At 44.5% G+C, this 18,950-nt stretch overlaps 1 protein-coding gene across 3 annotated transcripts in view; it reads left to right on the top strand.

Moving 5' to 3' along the window:
* The first annotated feature begins 689 nt into the window (after window positions 1–689).
* Window positions 690–18,950, top strand: part of cdk5rap3 (CDK5 regulatory subunit associated protein 3) — a 35,730-nt gene continuing 17,469 nt past the window's right edge. For 2 of the 3 annotated variants that reach the window (XM_041173674.1, XM_041173676.1), the window contains exons 1-7: window positions 690–785; window positions 2,775–2,820; window positions 9,877–10,008; window positions 10,934–11,034; window positions 11,126–11,174; window positions 13,141–13,319; window positions 17,108–17,244. In XM_041173674.1, coding sequence (XP_041029608.1) covers window positions 780–785; window positions 2,775–2,820; window positions 9,877–10,008; window positions 10,934–11,034; window positions 11,126–11,174; window positions 13,141–13,319; window positions 17,108–17,244 — 650 coding nt within the window. In that variant the 5' untranslated portion in view covers window positions 690–779. The remainder of the gene's footprint in view (window positions 786–2,774; window positions 2,821–9,876; window positions 10,009–10,933; window positions 11,035–11,125; window positions 11,175–13,140; window positions 13,320–17,107; window positions 17,245–18,950) is intronic. The other variant, XM_041173675.1, reaches the window with a different exon arrangement.

An 18,950-nucleotide genomic window follows, 5' to 3' on the forward strand; every position in this document is an offset into this window, starting at 1 on the left:
GAACAAAACTAAGTGAATTACTGGGGCCGAGTTCCGCCGGCAGCGATTTGACAGACTGGCCAAAGGTCCCTTGACCTCGGGCAGAAACCACCCAGCGTCGGTCATTTAAGAGGCAACTGCATTGCTGTGGGTCTGACCGTCACATGTAAGGTCAGACCAGGTAAAGCCAGCAGATTCCCTTCTCTGGAGGAGATCAGTGAACCAGGTGGGTTTTTGCAGCAATCCAGTGGATCCCATGACCATCACCAGTTATTTATTCCAGTTTGTTTAATTGGATTTAAATTTCACCAGCTGCTGAGGTGGGATTTGAACTTCCGGCCCCCATCATAAATCTCTCGATTACTCAGCCCGGCAATAATACTACAGCTAAAGCCGCCCGCCCGCCCGCCCGCCCGCCTCACTTTCTGCAGCGATAGGAGCTGCTAAACGGGCAGTTAATTTTCATTTACAATTTGATTGGTCAGTGTAGAAGGCTCTGTCCTATTGGATGAAAGAAGTCCCGCCTTTATCCGATTCCACCAATAATCGGTGAGTTAATCCATTATGATTGGACAACAAAATAAACGAGACAGTTTATTGGTTAGGAGTGATAGCGCGACATTTAATTGGTCAAAGGTTCGATTCCGTATTCAGATCTGATTGGTAACCTGAACGTGACCAGGCGGTCGTCGATTGGTTTTGTAAGGTCGTCTAAATTGATTGGCTCATGGTAATCGGCTTTTCGATTGCCTGTTGCTGCAGTGGGAAAGGACACGTAACAGAGGCGGGGCCTGAGTAGGATGGAGGTGAGGGAGAGGGAGATCGGAGCGAGAGGGCCTCCGTCTGATCGCCCGGCCGCTGCTGGAGTGGGGGGTTTGGCCCTAGGGGCCGGGATCTGTCTTGTGTTGTTAGGAAGCGCGGATAACCAGGGGCGGAATGACATCATTGACAAAACATCATCAACTGTGCAGGAGGAGCTGAGTTAATGGCCATTCGCCAGGGTCACTGCCCGGGGCCGGAGCGGGCACTGTCCGAGCGGCAGGGTCCGGGCCCAGAGGGGGCACTGTCCGAGCGACAGGGTCCGGGCCCAGAGGGGGCACTGTCCGAGCGGCAGGGTCCGGGCCCAGAGGGGGCACTGTTCAAGCGACAGGGTCCGAGCCAGGCAGGTGCACTGTCTGAACGACAGGATCTGAGCCCAGAGGGGGCACTGTCTGAGCGTCAGGGTCTGAGCCGGGCGAGGGCACTGCCCGAGCCGGGAGCGGGCACTGTCCAAGTGACAGGGTCCGAACTGGGAGGGAGCACTGTCCGAGTGACGGGGTCCGAGCCAGACAGGGGCACTGTCCGAGCTACAGGATCTGAGCCCAGAGGGGGCACTGTCCGAGTTTCAGGGCCCGAGCGACAGAGTCCGAGCCGGGCGAGGGCACTGTCCGAGCGTCAGGGTCTGAGCCGGGGCAGGCACTGTCTCAGCAACAAGCCGAGCCAGGCTGGACTGACCATGCGACAGTGACCAAGCTGGGCAGTGCTTAGTGTCTCGGTGTCCGAATGGGACAAAGCTACCCTCCATTTGGTGTGAACGAACAGTGCCCTGGGAAAGGAGCGTGTGTCTGACATTCTGTTGTCATTATTTTGACCACAAACTGAATTGTTATCCAGAAATTACAGTCTGTGTCTTTGCCCCCCCCAACGCAAACTGGAGGAAGAGCACCTCATCTTCCGACTAGGCAGTTTACAGCCTTCCGGACTGAATATTGAATTCAACAACTTTAGATCTTGAACTCCCTCCTCCATCCCCACCCCCTTTCTGTTTCTTCCCCCTTCCTTTTGTTTTTTTCCAATAATTTATATAGATTTTTCTTTTCCCACCTATTTCCATTATTTTTTAAATCTCTTATGTCCTGCTAGCCTTTCCATCCCACCCCCAGTAGAGCTATACCTTGAGTGCCCTACCATCCATTCTTAATTAGCACATTCGTTTTGATAATATCACCACCTTCAACGCCTCTGTGTTCTTTTGTTTGTGACATCTTTTGATTATCTGCTCCTATCACTGTTTTTGTTTTGGATTTCCAGCATCCGCAGTTTTTTGTTTTTATCCCCTGTCACTTGCCCTTCTTCAGCAAACTGGACAGATTAGGTTTGTATCTGCTGGAGTTTAGAAGGGTAAGAGGTGACTTGATTGAAACACATAAGATCCTGAGGGGCCTTGACAGGGTGAATGTGGAGAGGATTTTTCTTGTGGAAGAATCTAGAACTCAGGGTCACTGTTTAACGAGGATGAATTTTTTCTCTGAGTGTTGAGAGCCTTTGGAACTCTCTTCCTGAAAAGATAGTGGAAGCAGAGTCTTTGAATATTTTTAAGGCAGAGGTGGATAGATTTTTGGTAAGCAAGGGGGTGCTGGGTTACTGGGGGTAGGTGGAAGCAGATTTCAGGTTATTATCAGATCAGCCATGATCTTATTAAATGGTGGCGCAGGCTTGAAGGACTGAATGGCCTACTCCTGCTCCTTGTTTGTATATTTGTATGTAAACTGCTTTGTTTAGCCTGAACCTCCCACATGAACTCCTTGTTCCCAGCTCCTATCTACTTCACATGCTATTCCTGCACCATCTGCAGCCTCTACTACACACGCTGCTCTTTGCATCCTCCATCTGTCTCTTCAAAACCCTTTTCTTTCACTTTTGCGCTACCTGATTGTTTTCGCCTCTTGCTCTGTGAAGTGCTGTGTGAGGGCTGCTGTAGAAACACTCTGCTCCCATTTTCATTGAGGTTTAGCTTGTGTTTATTTTCTTTTCAGGAACAAAGGAAATGGCCGATTGACATACAGACCAGCAAGCTCTTGGGTAAATCTCTGCACCGCTGAGTTGTTTTAAAAAAACTGGTTAACGTAGAATGGAACATCACAGAAGGAGGCTATTTGGCCTGTTGCACCTGTGCCAGCTTTTTGAAAGAACAATCCAATTAGTTTCAGCCCCCTGCTATTCTCCACATTCCTGCAAATATTTTCAGATATTTATCCATTTCTATTTGAAAGTTATCATTGGCCTTCTGCCCTTTCAGACAGTGCATTCCAGATCATCATAACTTACTCAAAAATACAATTTTCCTCATTTCACCTCTGGTTCTTTTGCCAATGATCCTAAATCTGTTTGGAGAATATATTTTGCTACTGTTTTCCAACTTTAGGAGCTTAGTGGATGTTTTTGCAACACGAGCTGCAGGCAGAATCCCTAAAATTTTTAAATTACACATAACCTTGGCCAGAATCAGCTGAGCAGACTTATTCCCCTGAGGTATCTACTGTCCTGAGTCTGAAACTGCATCTCGCCTCGAGGTCAGAAGGTTGTGGGTTCAAACCCCGCACTGGAATGACTGGCAAAACCTGTTTTTTATACAAACTGGGAGTCAATGTGAACCCAGTGGATGGTGGGTGAACAGGACTTGTAGAAAACAGGAATCAATGTAGAGAGAAAAATAACACAGCAAAACTTTAGATGTGTTTAAAGGAAACTAAGTAAGTACATGAGGAAAAATAACAGTAGAAGGTTATTTCTTCAGTCTCTCAGAGGCCACAAAATCCAAGACTGACACTCCCATTGCTGAAACAAGAACAGAAAACGCTGGAAAAACTCAGCAGGTCTGACAGCATCTGTGGAGAGAGAAACACAAATTTAACGTTCTGAGTCCGTATGACCCTTCTTACGGACTTGAAACATTAACTTTGTTTTTCTCTCCACAGATGCTGTTAGACCTGTTGAGTTTTTCCAGCATTTTCGGTTTTTGTTTCAGATTTCCAGCATCTGCAGTATTTTGCTTTTATCTCCCATTGCTGTACTTGCTGTGTACAATTCAGTTGTCACATTCCCTATGGAGAAGGAGGTCCCGAAAAGGCACCCTAATCGGGCAAAGTGCCCCTTGTGGTAAGGCACAGGTTTGGGATACAGCAGAGTGTACCAAGGAGTAGCTGGTGAATTAGAGTCAATTGCTGCAGCTTGGAACAGTATAAAGAGGGCATGTCAGTGTTTGATGCTGTGAACCCCCGGAGCTGCAAGGCGGGTGTTTCTGTAGCAATGAGACTGAACGGCAATAATTCTACCAAAACAATTCTTGTGAGAAAACCTAAAGGATTAGAAATTACTTCTAAAAATTATCAAGTTTATGGGACAGTTATTTAGCGTGGCACCTGCCATCAGTGGTGTTGAAGGGGGGGCAGGGCTGGAGGTCATTCCCAGCCTGCTCACCCCTGCCAATCGGTAGTTGGTTGATAGGTGCATTGAGAACAGTCTGGAAGCAGGAAAGACAGACCTGAATTTATGTAGCACCTTTCACAACCTGAGGACATCCTAAATTGTGTTACAGCCAATGAAGCACTTCTTGAAGTGTAATCCCTGTTGTTGCTCTCTTAGGCAGTCCCTTGGGTTTGAGGATGACTTGCATCACTCTGGTTCGATGAGTTCTGAGATGACTGATAAGTCCAATGCATGATCTGTAAACTTTACCACATGTGGGGCAGGTGGTGCTATAAGGGTTGGGTCGATGGATTGTTTGGAGGTTTTTGCTCCCTCTGATGCCTTGACTTCGCCTCTGCATGTTCCCGACGAAGTCTCTCATTTTGTTTAGTGCTGTCCCGAATGAACTTTCTCCATTTTGGTTAGTTGCAAGCCAGGGTCTCCCATGAATCGTTGGGGATGTTTGACCTCTTCAGGAATGCTTTGATGACATCCCTAAAGTGTTTCTGCTGTGCGACAATAAATCAGGAGTTAATGAGGGCATGTAAAAAAGGCAGTACGTTAATCATGAATGATGTTAATCTTCACATAGATTGGGAAAATCAAATTGGCAGAGGTAGCCATGAGAAGAAATTCATAGAGTGTATTTGGGGCAGTTTCCTAGAACAATATGTTGTGGGTCAAGCTATTTTGGATCTGGTAATGTGTGATGAGACAGGTTTAATAAATGATGTCAGAGTAGAAGATACCCCAGGAAACAGTGACCATTATATGGTAGAATTTAGCATTCGGTTTGAGAGTGAGAAACTTGGGTCGGAAACAACTGTGCTAAACTTAATAAGGGTAATTACAAAGGAATGAGGGCAGAGTTGGCTGGAGTAGACTGGGATAGGATTTTAGCAGAAAAAATGGCGGTTGAACAATGGCAGACATTTAAGAAAATAGTTCATGACTCACAACAAAGATATATCCCAGTGAGGAAGAAGGATTCAAGGAAGGGGATAAACCAACCATGGTTAACCAAGGAAGTTAAGGATAGTATCAGATTAAAAGAAAAGATATACAATGTGGCAAAGATTTTTGGTAAGCCAGAGGATTGGGAAAGTTTTAAAAGCCAACAAAAGGCAACCAAAAAAATAGAGGGAGAAAATAAACTTTGAGTGTAAACTAGCAAATAATATAAAAACAGGCAGTAAGAGCTTCTTTAAATATATAAAAAGGAAGAGAGAGACCAAACTGAACATAGGCCCCTTACAGAATGAGGCTGGGGAAGAACTAATGGGGAACCAGGAAATGGCAGAGCAGTTGAATACTTTGCTTCAGTGTTCATGGTAGAAGATACTAATAGCATTCCAAAAATACTAAATAACCAAAGGGGAGGAAATCAATACAATAACTATCTGTAGAGAAAAAGTACTAGGGAAACTAATGGGGCTAAAAGCCAATAAGTCCCCTGGACTTGATGGGTTGCATCCAAGGATATTAAAGGAAGTAGCTACAGAGATGGTGGATGCACTGGTAGTAATCTTCCAAGAATCCTTAGATTCTGGAAAAGTTCTAGAGGATTTGAAAACTGCTAATGGAACACTCTTATTCAAAAAGGGAGGGAGACAAAAAACGGGTAACTATAGGCCAGTTAGCTTAACATCTGTCATTGGGAAAATGTTAGAGTCTATTATAAAGGATGTAATAGCAAAACATCTAGGATTACATAATCAAGCAGAGTCAGCATGGCTTCATGAAGGGGAAATCATGCCTGACAAATTTAATAGAATTCTTTGAGAAGGTAACTAGCAGGATAGATAAAGGAGAACCAGTAGATGTAATATATTTCGATTTCCAAAAGGCATTCGATAAGGTACCACACATAAGGCTACTTAATAAGATAAGAGCCCATGGTGTTGATGGTAGTATATTAGCATGGATGAAGGATCGGCTAACTAACAGAAGACAGAGTTGGGATAAGGGGGGCATTTTCAGGATGACAACCTGTAACAAGTGGAGTGCCACAGGGATCAATGCTGGGGCCTCAATTATTTACAATATATATTAATGACTTAGATGAGGGAAGTGAATGTACTATCACCAGGCGGGAAGGCAAATGGTAAGGATGACATAAGGAACCTACAGAGAGAGATAGACAAGTTAAGTGAATGGGCAAAAAAGTGGCAGATGGAATATAACGTGGGAAAATGTGAGGTTATGCACTTTGACAGGAAGAATAGAGGAGCTGAATATTATTTAAATGGAGAAAGACTGCAGAAGGCTGCAGCACAGAGGGATTTGGGAGTCCTTGTGCATGAATCCCAAAAAGCTAACATACAATTTCACTTTATTTCAAAGTATAAAAATAGGGAAGTCTTGCTAAAACTATACAAGATGGTAGTTAGACCACACCTAGAATACTGTGAACAGTTTTGGTCCCCTTATCTAAGGAAAGATAAACTGGCTTTGGAGGCAGTCCAGAGAAGGTTCACTAGATTGATTCTGGGTATGGGGGGATTTTCTGATGAGAGGTTGAGTAGGTTGGGCCTGTACTTATTGGAGTTTGGAAGAATGAGAGGCAACCTTATTGAAACATATAAGATTCTTAGGGGGCTTGACAGGGTAGATGCTGAGAGGTTGTTTCTCCTTGTGGGAGAGTCTAGGACCAGAGGGCATAATCTCAGAATAAGGGGTCACCCATTTAAGACAGAGATGAGGAGGAATTTCATCTCTCAGAGGGTAGTGAATCTGTGGAACTCCTTAATGTAGAGGCTGGGTCATTAAGTATATTTAAGGCAGAGATCGATTTTTAATCAGTAAGGGAATCAAGGGCTATGGGAAAAAGGCAGGAAAGTGGAGTTGAGGGTTATCAAATCAGCCATGATCTCATTGAGTGGCAGAGCAGACTCGATGGGCCGAATGGCCTACTTCTCCTATGCCTTACGGTCTCCTGGGAATCTCCTGCTGTGACCGAGCTCTGAGTAGAGCAGTTGCTTTGGGAGTCTGGTGTCGCTGTCACTATTTTAAAATAGGAAGCACAGCAGCCAATTAGCCCATGGCAAGCTCCCACAAACAACATCATCTGTTTTTTCGTGATACTGATTGAGGGATAAATATTGGCCATGCCACCAGAATTCTGCTCTTCTGCAAAACAAGTCCATGGAATCCTTTCAGCGCATCTGAGGGGAAAGACGTGGCCGCAGTTTAAAGTTTGATCAGAAAATCAGCCTCTCTGACAGTGCAACATTGAGGGAATATTACACTGGAGTGTCAGCCCAGGTTTTTTAGGATACCCTCTTGTCAGAAAACAATGTGTAGCCCATTGTGGAAGGTAGAGTGGGGGAGGCGATGGCATAGTGGCATTGTTGTTGACCCGGGGTAATGCTCTGGGGATCTGGGTTTGAATCCTGCCACAACAGATGGTGGAATTTGAATTCAGTAAAAAATCTGAAATTAAAAGTCTAATGATGACCATTAAACCATTGTCGATTGTTACAAAGACCCATCTGATTCAATAATGTCCTTTAGGGAAGGAAATCTGCCATCCTGAACTGGTCTGGCCTGGCCTACATATGACTCTAGACCCATGTTTATTCTTAAATGCCCCTGAAATGCCATTAAAGTTGTATTAAACTGCTACAAAGTCCCAAAAAAGGAATGAAACCAGATAGACCACCCGGCATTGACCTAGGCACCAGAAAAGACAATGGCAGATTCAGCTGTGCCAACCCTGTAAAGTCCTCCTTATTAACATTTGACTAGTACCAAATTTGGCAGAGCAGTCTCACAGACTAGTCAGGCAACAGCCTGACATAGTCATCCTGACTGAATCATACCTTACAGATAATGTCCCAGACACAACCATCATCATCCCTGGGTATGTCCTGTCTCACCCAGAGGTGGCGGCACAGAGATTTACAGTTGGGAGGAAATTGCCGTGGGAGTTCTCAACATTGACTCCAGACCCCATGAAGTCTCATGGCATCAGGTTAAACATTGGCAAGGAAACTTCCTGCTGATTACCACGTACTGCTCACCCCTCAGCTGATGAGTCAGCGCTCCTCCATGTTGAACACCACTTGGAGGAAGCACTGAGGGTGGCAAAGGTGCAGAATGTACTCTGGGTGGGGGACTTCAATATCCACCATCAGGTGTGGCTTGGTAGCACCAGTACTGACCAAACTGGCCGAGTCCTAAAGGACATAGCTGCAAGACTGGTGAGGGAACCAACAAGAGGGAAAGGCATACTTGACCTCATCCTCACCAACCTGCCTGCTGTAGATGCATCTGCCCATCTCAGTATCGGTGGGAGTGACCACCGCACAGTCGTTATGGAGATGAAATCCCACCTTCACATTGACGATACCCTCCATCATGTTGTGTGGCTCTACCACCGTGCTAAATTGGATAGATGGTGGTGGACAATTAAACAACTCACTGGAGGAGGAGACTCCACAAAAACCCCCATCCTCAATGACGGGGGAGCCCAGTATGTCAGTGCAAAAGATAAGGCTGAAGCAATTGCTACAATCGTCAGCCAGAAGTGCCAAGTGGATGATCCATCTTGGCTTCCTCCAGAGGTCCCTAGTATCACAGAAGCCAGTCTTCAGCCAATTCGATTCACTCCATGTGATATCAAGAAACGGCTGAATGCAAAAGCCATGGGCCCTGACAATGTTCCGTCAATAGCACTGAAGACTTGTGCTCCAGAACCTTCCGGTGCTCCTAGCTAAGCTGTTCCAGTACAGCTACAACACTGGCAAACACCCAGCTATGTTGAAAATCACCCAGGTATGTCTATACAGAAACCAGGAAAAATCCAACCTAACCAATACCTCCCCATCATCTCAATCATCAGTAAAGTAATGGAAGGGGTCGTCAACAGTGCTATCAAGCAGCACTTGCTTAGCAATAACCTGCTCAATGATGCCCAGTTTGGGTTCTGCCAGGACCACTCAGCTCCTGACCTCATTACAGCCTTGGTTCAAACATGGACAAAAGAGCTGAACTCCCGAGGTGAGGTGAGAGTGACGGCGTTTGACATCAAGGCAGCATTTGACAGAGTGTGGCATCAAGGAGCCCTAGCAAAACTGGAGTCAATGGAAATTAGGAAGAAAACTCTCCGCTGGTTGGATTCATACCTAGCACAAAGGAAATTAGTTGCTGTTGTTGGAGGTCAGTCATCTCAGCTCCATGACATGGCTGCAGGAGTTCCTCAGGGTAGTGTCCTTGGCCCAACCATCTTCAGCTGCTTCATCAATGACCTTTCTTCATCCAAACTCATGACCACTACCACCCAGAAGGACAAGGGCAGCAGATAGTTGGGAACACCACCACTTGGAAATTCCCCTCCAAGTCACTCACCATCCTGACTTGGAAATATATCGCCGTTCCTTCACTGTCGCTGGGTCAAAATCCTGGAACTCCCTAACAGCACTGTGGGTGTACCTACACCACGTGGATTGCAGCGGTTCAAGAAGGCAGCTCAACATCGCCACCTCAAGGGCAATTAGGGATGGGCAATAAAAGCTGGCCCAGCCAGTGAAGCCCACATCCCGTGATGAATAAAAAAAGATGTACATCTATATGCCTAAGAAAAAATAAGAAACCCCTGTAATTAAGTTGTTTCCTGAATGTTCAGCATGACATGCCTGACACGAATATTTTGTTCCCTGTCTCTCACAGACTGGCTGGTGGATAGGCGACATTGCAAGCTGAAGTGGCAGAACTCGGCACTGGTGATTCGTGAGAAAATAAACAACGCGATCCAGGATATGCCAGAGAATGAGGAGATCAAACAGCTGCTGTCAGGATCATGTCAGTGCCATTTCTGCCATGTCTCATCCTGGCAGCCTGTGTGTTAAACAGGATTTACAGTTAACTTTGCAATAGTCCAGGAGCAGCGCACATTGAACAGAAGAAAATTCTGTCTGTTTGATGCTTTACATCAAGTCCACAGCACAGAAACAGACCATATGGCCCAATGTGTCCATACTAATAATGTTCCATACCGACATCTTCCCACTTGACTTCATTTCACCCCATCAACATATCTTTCTATTCCTTTCTCCCTCGTGTATTTGAGGGGAACCTGGATAAATACATCTAAATTTTTGATAATTTAATTCTGTTCACCCATCACCACCTGAGCTTGTTGGCCTACGTTGGCTCCTGGTCCAACAGCATCTCAATTTTAATATTCCTGTTCTTGTTTTTAAACCCCTCCATGGCTTCGCCCCGCACTGTCTCTGTAATCTCCTCCTGCCTTACAGCCCTTCGAGATCCCTGCAATTCTCAAATTCAATCTTTTTATGCATCCCCGATTTAATCGTTTTACCATTGTCAGCTGTACTTTCAGCTGCCTAGGCCCTAACATCTGCAATTCCCCCTCTAAACCTTTCCATCTCTCTACTTCTCTTTCCTTTAGGTTGCTACTTAAAAAACTTCTTTGACTAGTATGTTGGTCGGCTGTCCAACTATCCGTGCTGTGTTTCGTTGTAAAATTGTGTTCAGTAACATTCCTGTGAAGTGCCTTAGGGTGTTTTACCACGTTATAGGATATAAACACAAGCTGTTTTGGCAACAATTATTCTTAACAGGCTTCACAAATACTGTGGAGAAAGTTTATGAGATTGGAAATACATGGTGGAACCATCAGCATTTAATGGAAATCAGGCAGTTGTGGTTTTGTATTGAGGTGATATTCCTTTTCTGTGGACTGATAATTTTCTCTCTCCTGCAGATATCCATTATTTCCATTGCTTGAGAATTGTAGAGATCCTCAGAAGGACTGAAGCTTCCACAAAGAATATTTTTGGTGGATATTCCTCTCAGCGAATGAAGGTAAGTTTGTTCCAAATTTAACAGACAGTTCCTTCTGGTTTTTTTCTCTTAAAATCTAAAGTTAGCCCTTTTCTTTATATTCTTGCTACAGGACTGGCAGGAAGTTGTGTGTCTATATGAAAAAGACAACATCTATCTAGGTAAGGAAGCCAGTTTGCTGCTATTTTACAATAAGCTCATTAAATCCAGGACCCCGCTGAATCCTAGATGTGAGCTGTGGGTAACACACATGGGTTCCAGCCCCACTGCAGAGACTTGAACCCATCAGCTTGGTTGACATTAAAACAAAAAAACTGCGGATGCTGGAAATCCAAAACAAAAACAGAATTACCTGGAAAAACTCAGCAGGTCTGGCAGCATCGGCGGAGAAGAAAAGAGTTGACGTTTCGAGTCCTCATGACCCTTCGACAGAACTAGTTCTGTCGAAGGGTCATGAGGACTCGAAACGTCAACTCTTCTTCGCCGATGCTGCCAGACCTACTGAGTTTTTCCAGCTTAGTTGACACTCTAGTGCAGTACTGAGTAAGTGCTGTGCTTGTTGGAGGTGCTGTTTTTCAGAAGAGATGTGAAACCAAGGCCCCATTAGATGGATCTCAAAGATTTCACAGCACTATCCAAGGAAAAAGTGTGAGTTCTTCCTGCTGTCCCTCAACCAACATCCAAAACAGACGATCTGAAATTTCTTGTAGTGTATGTATTGATATATTAAAATATTGCACCTGGCATAACACCTTTTGTTAAGATTTATAATTGTAATTTCCTATTTAAGCTTGTTACACTGCAGCACCAGCACTAGTGGAAGTTTGTAATTACACCGTGGCCAGTTCATGTAAGAAGGTTCCATTATAAATGTGGACAATTGGCCCCCTTTAATGTAGAATTCTGAGATGGTTGGTCCTCTATAATATAAACAGGATTCTCAGTTGCCATTTTAGGTCAGGACAAGTTGGAGTCTGCGCTGTACTCTCTCAGACCAGCTCCGTAAGAGATGGCACTTGAGAGATTTGGCCAAAGGCAAGTGTGGAATCATTTCTGTGGGCCCCAGATGGAGTGCATCACAAAAATGACCTGAGGCACTGCCGTCCACGAGACCTCAGCCATTGCAACCCCCAACCACGCAAAACTGTCCTTGCTGGCAGTTACTATCTCCACCCACCACCACCACCACCACCACCGACGCCGCCGCGCCCCCCCCCCCCCCCCCCCCCCCCCCCGCTTAAGTTGCCTGTTTGGATCCCTGCAGCTCATACACCAAATCTAAATGAGTTTGAGGTCTCGAAATCACGGGGGTTGCGAACTGGAGCTTTTTAACCACCGGAACTGGTGATCGCCAGCACGATCCCCAGTCAGGATCATTTTTTTTCTTTGTAAGCAGTACATTCGAGATTGCTGCACACTCATACAGCTTAGAGCAAACATTATTGGCCAGGACCCAAAAATCAAAATCAACCCGGGTTGACAAGTGGGTTTCGGGGCAGTGAGAGTTTATTATCAGTCCCTGACGAGAACCACAATGAACTATGTGGCCAGTGCCCTCTGGCAGCAGAAGACATAAAGTGCAATATATAAAGCACAGAAACAGCCCATTCAGCCCAATTATGAGCCCCCTCCCACACGTCTTCATCTAATCCCATTACTATATCCTTCTATTCCTTCCTTCCTGATGTGTTTATCGAGCTTCCCCTTAAATACATCCAAACCATTCACCTCAACCACTCTGTGTGGAAGCGAGCTCCAGATTCTCACCACTCTCTGGGTACAGAAGTTTCTCCTGAATCCGTTGCATTTATTAGTGACTGTCTTATATTGAAGGCCCCCAGTTTTGGTTTCCTCCACAAGTGGAAACATTTCTATGTCAACCCTATCAAAAGTTTTAATTTTCAAATTCTAAAGGCCTCTGTCAGGTCACACCTTAGTTTTTATTCTAGAAAAAAGAAAGGAGCCCAGTTTGTTCAGTCTTTCCTGATAGGTATATTTTTCTCTCTTGTGTGTTTATACAGCTTCCTCTTAAATGCGATGGGAATGCAAGGAATTCTCTCTGTCTGTGGCTGTGATTTTGATGTCTCCCATTCCTCATAGGCATGCTTTCTGTTTATTTTACAACAGCTGAACTCTCCAGTTTACTGGTGCGCAATGTGAACTATGAAATCCCATCACTGAAGAAGCAGATCAGTAAGTGTCAACAGCTGCAGCAGGAGTACAGCCGCAAGGAGCTGGATTATATCAACAATGCAGCTGCCTTACGGGAGAAGTTTTTCATCTCCTGCAAGCAGTTTGGAATAATGGTGGGTCTATGTCTGTGCTCTTGATAGATTATATAATTTGCACAAAACAATCAATAACAGGAAATCAGACATTGGAAAACCAGAATGTAGGCCTATGTTCCTTTAATGCTGGAATGTATAGTTGCTCAGCATCCTTGAAGTGAGCTATAAGTGCATTCATTTTGAGGTCAGGTTGCAGATTAGAATGTTGACTTTGCTTGTTTGGCAGGTTAATTTAGAGGAAGGGAGCTCTCATGCACATGCTCTGTCTCTCTTACACATGTGCTGTCTCGCAAAGTGAGCTCAGTGCAGGAGGCAGAAAATGTAAATTACCCTCATCATAGTTCAAAAAGCTTAAACTTTTATACTTTTGCACCTACCTTGGAGCTCTTCTACTGTGTTTAGTTTCTTTTCGTTGTCTGTGGCCCACTGCAGCTCTTGACTGAGAGGCAGCTCGGGGAGTGAAATCACGGGAATAAGGGATTGAACCACATTCGGTGGAATAAATACTTGTGAAAACCAATGTGATAGGTGCATCAGAATAATGCAATGTGAATGACATACGATAATGTTCCTTATTAAACAAAGGTATTGTCTGACTGTCCAGCAACAACTTCAGGGTAGATCCATGCAGTTATCATTGAAATTATAAAACACTCCTGTAGCCTTAGCTCATGAGCTCCTGAGTCATCTATTTCAGAGCTCCCCTTGCACCCTCAGTTGTGTGGACACATCTGTACATGTGTTCTTTTTCTTTAACGAGGGGAATCAGGTCAATTTATTGAATGAAAAAATATGTATTGATATTTGTTATTACCATTTTTTTTGTGTGATTATATAAACTTAAGGGTTACTTTTAAAGAAGAGGGGAAATCTGTTAGGGAAGGAAACAATTAAAGAAGCTCAATTGCTAATTATTAGGCTGTTGAACTAAGTAGCCATTTGGTTGTGTAAAAGGGATAAAGGGCTTGGCCTAAATAGCCAAGTGGTTATGGTACTGGGCTTGTAACCCCAAGATCAAGAGTTCAAATCTCACAATGGCAAACTATGGAACAATGTGACTTCATCTGAAACAGATGGAAACAGGTTTGTACTCGAAAGAGTATCAAGAGTTCAAATCTCACAATGGCGAACTATGAAACAACGTAAAAGGGATAAACAGCTGAGACTGGTGCTGTCTGTGGAGAGTTTTATGACAAACAACTCTGTCTGAAGCAGTCTGTCTTGGTTTCAGTCTTCATTTCTAAACAACTATTGGGACTTAACATCAGTACACTTCAGCTCATTCAAAATTCTTCTGGCCATACCTGAACTTGCACTGAGTCCTTTTCACCCATCACCCACGTGCTCACTGACTTACGCTGACTTTATCTGGCAATGTCCCAATTTTGAAATTTTCATCTTTGTGTTCAAATCTCTCTGTGGTCTCGCGCACGCCCCCCCCATCTCTTTCATCTTGTCCAGCCTGTAAAACTCTTCAAGATCTTTGCAGTCTAGCCTCCTCTCCTTCCCCAATTTTAATCACATCACATCTTTAGCTGCCTAGAAATTGAGCTCTGGAATTCCCAAAAATTCTCGGCCTGTCTGCCTCTTTCTTCTCCTTTTGGGACATCTTTTGATCACCTCACCTAGTTTCCACTTAGGTAGCCTGGGTGTCAAATATGTATCTGTTAAAACTCCTTGAGAAGTGTTTTGGGATACTTTACTATGTAAAGGTGCTATGTAAATACAAGTTGTTGGGAGGTCAGCTGGTGTATATAACATAAGATGATTTGTTTAGCCCAGACCCTCCGCCTGTCAAGTTTCTTTGATACATTTAAGTATTACACTGCTAATTTCTCTTTTTTTAATTTTAAAAAAAGCATAAATGCAGCTAAGATAGTAATGTGACACAGGGACCACAATGTCTGTAATCCCTGAGTGACCTCATTGCAGTTTTGGGATCTTGCTGTGCATGGATTGGCCAAAATGTTTCCTCCTTACATTACAACAATGACTACACTTCAAAAGTACTTTAACGAATAAAGCACTTTGAAATGCCCAAAGATCATGAAGGGTGCTACAGAAATGTCTCTTCCCTCCCCCTCTGATCTTAACACCCCTTTCTGCCAAACACGAAGACTATTTCACCTGGCTGGAACATAAAACTTGGGGTCATACTCTTAGGATAAGGGGTTGGCCACTTACATAGAATCACAGAATATAACAGGGCTGAGATGAGGAGAAATTTCTTCCCTTGGAGGGTTGTGAATCTCTAGAATTGTCTACCTCAGACAGATGTGGATGCTCAGTTGCTGAATATTCAAGACTAAGATCGATAGATTTTTGGATTCCGAGGGAATTGAGGGATATGGAGATAGTGCAGGAAGGTGGTATTGAGATAGAAGATGAGTCATTGGCACATTGAATGGTGGGACAGGCTGGAGGGGCTGACTCCTGCTCCTATTTCTTATGTTCTTTTGTTATGGACTTTTAAACTTTTTGTTATTAAAAAGTCTCCGTGTCAGCTATGTGAGCCTGTGTCCTGCCACGCTGTTTTCTCAGGAAGAAGTTCCTGTAATTTGATGTTTTGGCCATGATGGACATTCAGCTACGTATTGTGAAACTCCATGGTCCATACACGGAGCTACATGGTATTCAGGGAGCCAACAAAGAGGCCACTCCTCGCCCAAGTTAAAACTGTTGAGTTTTCTGCTTGATTTCAGTCGCAGGCTGAAAGTTGGCGAGATACAGGCAATGGACAGCCAGACGTTTGAACCTTTGAACCTTATCTGACCCCAGGACCATATTTTGAGAGTTGTGCTCCAGCGTCGCAATAGCAAAGGGAACAGGCCAGGAACATCAAAGCACGAAATGAATCTCACAGCCCATCACACAGCCCATCATTCCTTTGCTGGTTCTTTGAAAGAGTTATTCAATCCGTCGCACTTCCTGCTCTTTCTTCAGAGCCCCTGTACATTTTCCTTTTTAAAGAGAGAGCCAATTATTTTTGAAAGTTATTATTAAATTTGCTTTTATGTAGTGCATTCCAAGATCATAACCACTTGCTGCATTAAAAACATTCTTATCATTTTCCCTCTGACCAATTACCTTAAATCTTTGTTGCTCCTGCCAGTGGAAACAGAATAAGGAGAAATTATCAAAACCCCTCCTGATTTTGAACACCTCTGTTAAACCTCCTGTTAACCTTCTCTGCCCTGAGGAGAACAATTCCAGCTTCTCCAGTTTCTCCAAGTCCCTGCTGCCATTCTGGTAAATCTCCTTTTGTACATTCTCCATGGCTTTGACATCTTTTCGGAAACATGATGTCCAGAATTGTATTCAATACTCCAGCTGGGTTAACAGTGATTTTTGAAGTTTTAGCATAATTTCCTTGTTTTTCTACTTTATGCCTCTACTGTATTTATAAAACCCTTTACCCAGAGAGTGGTTAGGGTGAATTGCATAGCTACATTTAAGGTGAAGCTAGATAAACAGATGAGAAAAAAAGGAATAGAAGGATATGTTGCTAGAAGGAGGCTCATCTGGAGCATAAACACCAGCATAGACCATTTGGGCTAAGTAGCCGGTTTCTGTGCTATAGACTGTACATCTTAATGTAAAACCAAGCATCACAAATGTGTTTTTTTTAAATAACTTCAACAACTTGTGCCACCTTCAATGATTTATGTCCATGAACCCCAGGCCTCTGTGTTCCTGCTTCCCCCTTTAAAGGAAAGAAAGTAACTTTCCTACCAAAAATAATACAAGGGCTGTTGAGCATTCTTTCCTGATTTATAAATGACTGAAGTCTCTGTGTCACTGTACAGGGCAATGATGTCCGACAAGAGCTGCTATCCCTGTGCAATGACCTCCCATCTGGCCTTGATGGTATCGCTGAGGGAACCAGGAATCTTACAAATGCTCTTGAACTGTATGAAGCCTGTGTGGCGTTTGTGTGTGGCAGGTAAGGATGTGGCAAGAAGCATTTGAGCTGGAATATACCCACTGAGTTTTGATCAAAATGAATTGGTGGTTAGCGCTGCTGCCTTGCAGCTCCAGGGACCCGAGTTCGATCCTGACCTCCGGTGTCTGTGTGGAGTTTGCACGTTCTCCCCACGTCCGTGTGGGTTTCTGCCGGGTGCTCAGGTTTCCTCCCACTGTCCAAAGGCGTGTTGGTTAGGGGAATTGGCTATGGTAAATTGTCCCCAGTGTGTGAGTGTGTGTGCCCTGTGATGGACCGGCATCTCACCCTGGGTGTGCCCTGCCTAGCACCCATTGCCTGTCGGGATAGGCTCCAAATCCCCGCGACCCTGAATTGGATGAAGTGATTCTGGAAAAGTGAGTGAGTGAATTAACAAGAATCACTCAGTGATAAGAAATTCAAACTGCCTTTGGCACAGTCTCTTTATTTGGGTGGAGGGGTGAGGGTCGCTGTTCTGTGAAGCACTGTAACAACTGCAGCTGCTCGCTTCTGCCACTGGGTGGAGCTTCCTAAGCTACTGATCCCCATAACTGAACACTCTGTAACACTGCTGCACTGTGGGGAATCTCACCAGCAAAGTCACTAATTGCTTCACGGTGGGGATTGGTGTGGGGGGGGTTGCGGGGTAGTGGAAGTGAAGGGTAGTTCAGCATAGCACTCTCACCTCTGAGTCAGAAGGTCTGAGTGGTTTAAACTGACACTTAGACCTAAGCTCACACCTAGGTTGACACTTGCAGTGCAATACTGAGGGAGTGTGACATTGCTGGTGGTGTCTTTCAGCTGAGGTGTTAAACCGAGGCTCTGTCTGCCTTTTGGGGTAAATCCTATGGCACTGTTTTAAAAAGAATCTGGGCAGTTTCCCTGTTTTCCTGTCCGATGTGCATTTCACAACCAAGCCTGGACTTGTATCCCCTTGAGTATAGAAGATTAAGACATGATCCTTTTGAGGTGTTTTAAGATGATTAAAAGATTTGGTAGGAGCTAGGTGGTGTAATGGTAATATCAATGGACTAGTAACCCAGAGGCCCAGGCTAATGCTTTGGGGGCACATGTTCAAATCCCACCACAGCAGCTGGTGGAATTTAAATCCAATTAAGTCTAGAATATAAACCTTTCCTTGGTAACATTGACCATGAAACTGTCATCGATTGCCATAAAAATCTATCTGTTTCCTAATGTCCTTACCTGGTATGGCCTACATGTGACTCCAAACCCACAGGAATGTGGCTGATTCTTAACTGCCCTCTGAAATGGCCTAGCAAGCCACTCACAGAATCACACAGTGCAGAAGAGGCCCTTCGGCCCATCGAATCTGCACCGACACATGAGAAACACCTGACCTACCTACTTAATCCCTTTTACCAGCACTTGGCCCATAGCCTTGAATGTTATGATGTGCCAAGTGCTCATCCAGGTACTTTTTAAAGGATGTGAGGCAACCCGCCTCCACCACCCTCCCAGGCAGCGCATTCCAGACCATCAGCACTCTTTGGGTAAAAAAGTTTTTCCTCATATCCCCCTTAAACCTCCTGCCCTTCACCTTGAACTTATGCCCCCTTGTGACTGACCCTTCAACTAAGGGGAACAGCTGCTCCCTATCCACCCTATCCATGCCCCTCATAATCTTGTACAACTCTACCAGGTCGCCTCTCAGTCTTTGCTCCAATGAAAACAACCCAAGTCTATCC

The sequence above is a fragment of the Carcharodon carcharias genome, chromosome 23, assembly GCF_017639515.1.
Source record: "Carcharodon carcharias isolate sCarCar2 chromosome 23, sCarCar2.pri, whole genome shotgun sequence".
In the NCBI taxonomy this organism is placed as follows: Eukaryota; Metazoa; Chordata; class Chondrichthyes; order Lamniformes; family Lamnidae; genus Carcharodon; species Carcharodon carcharias.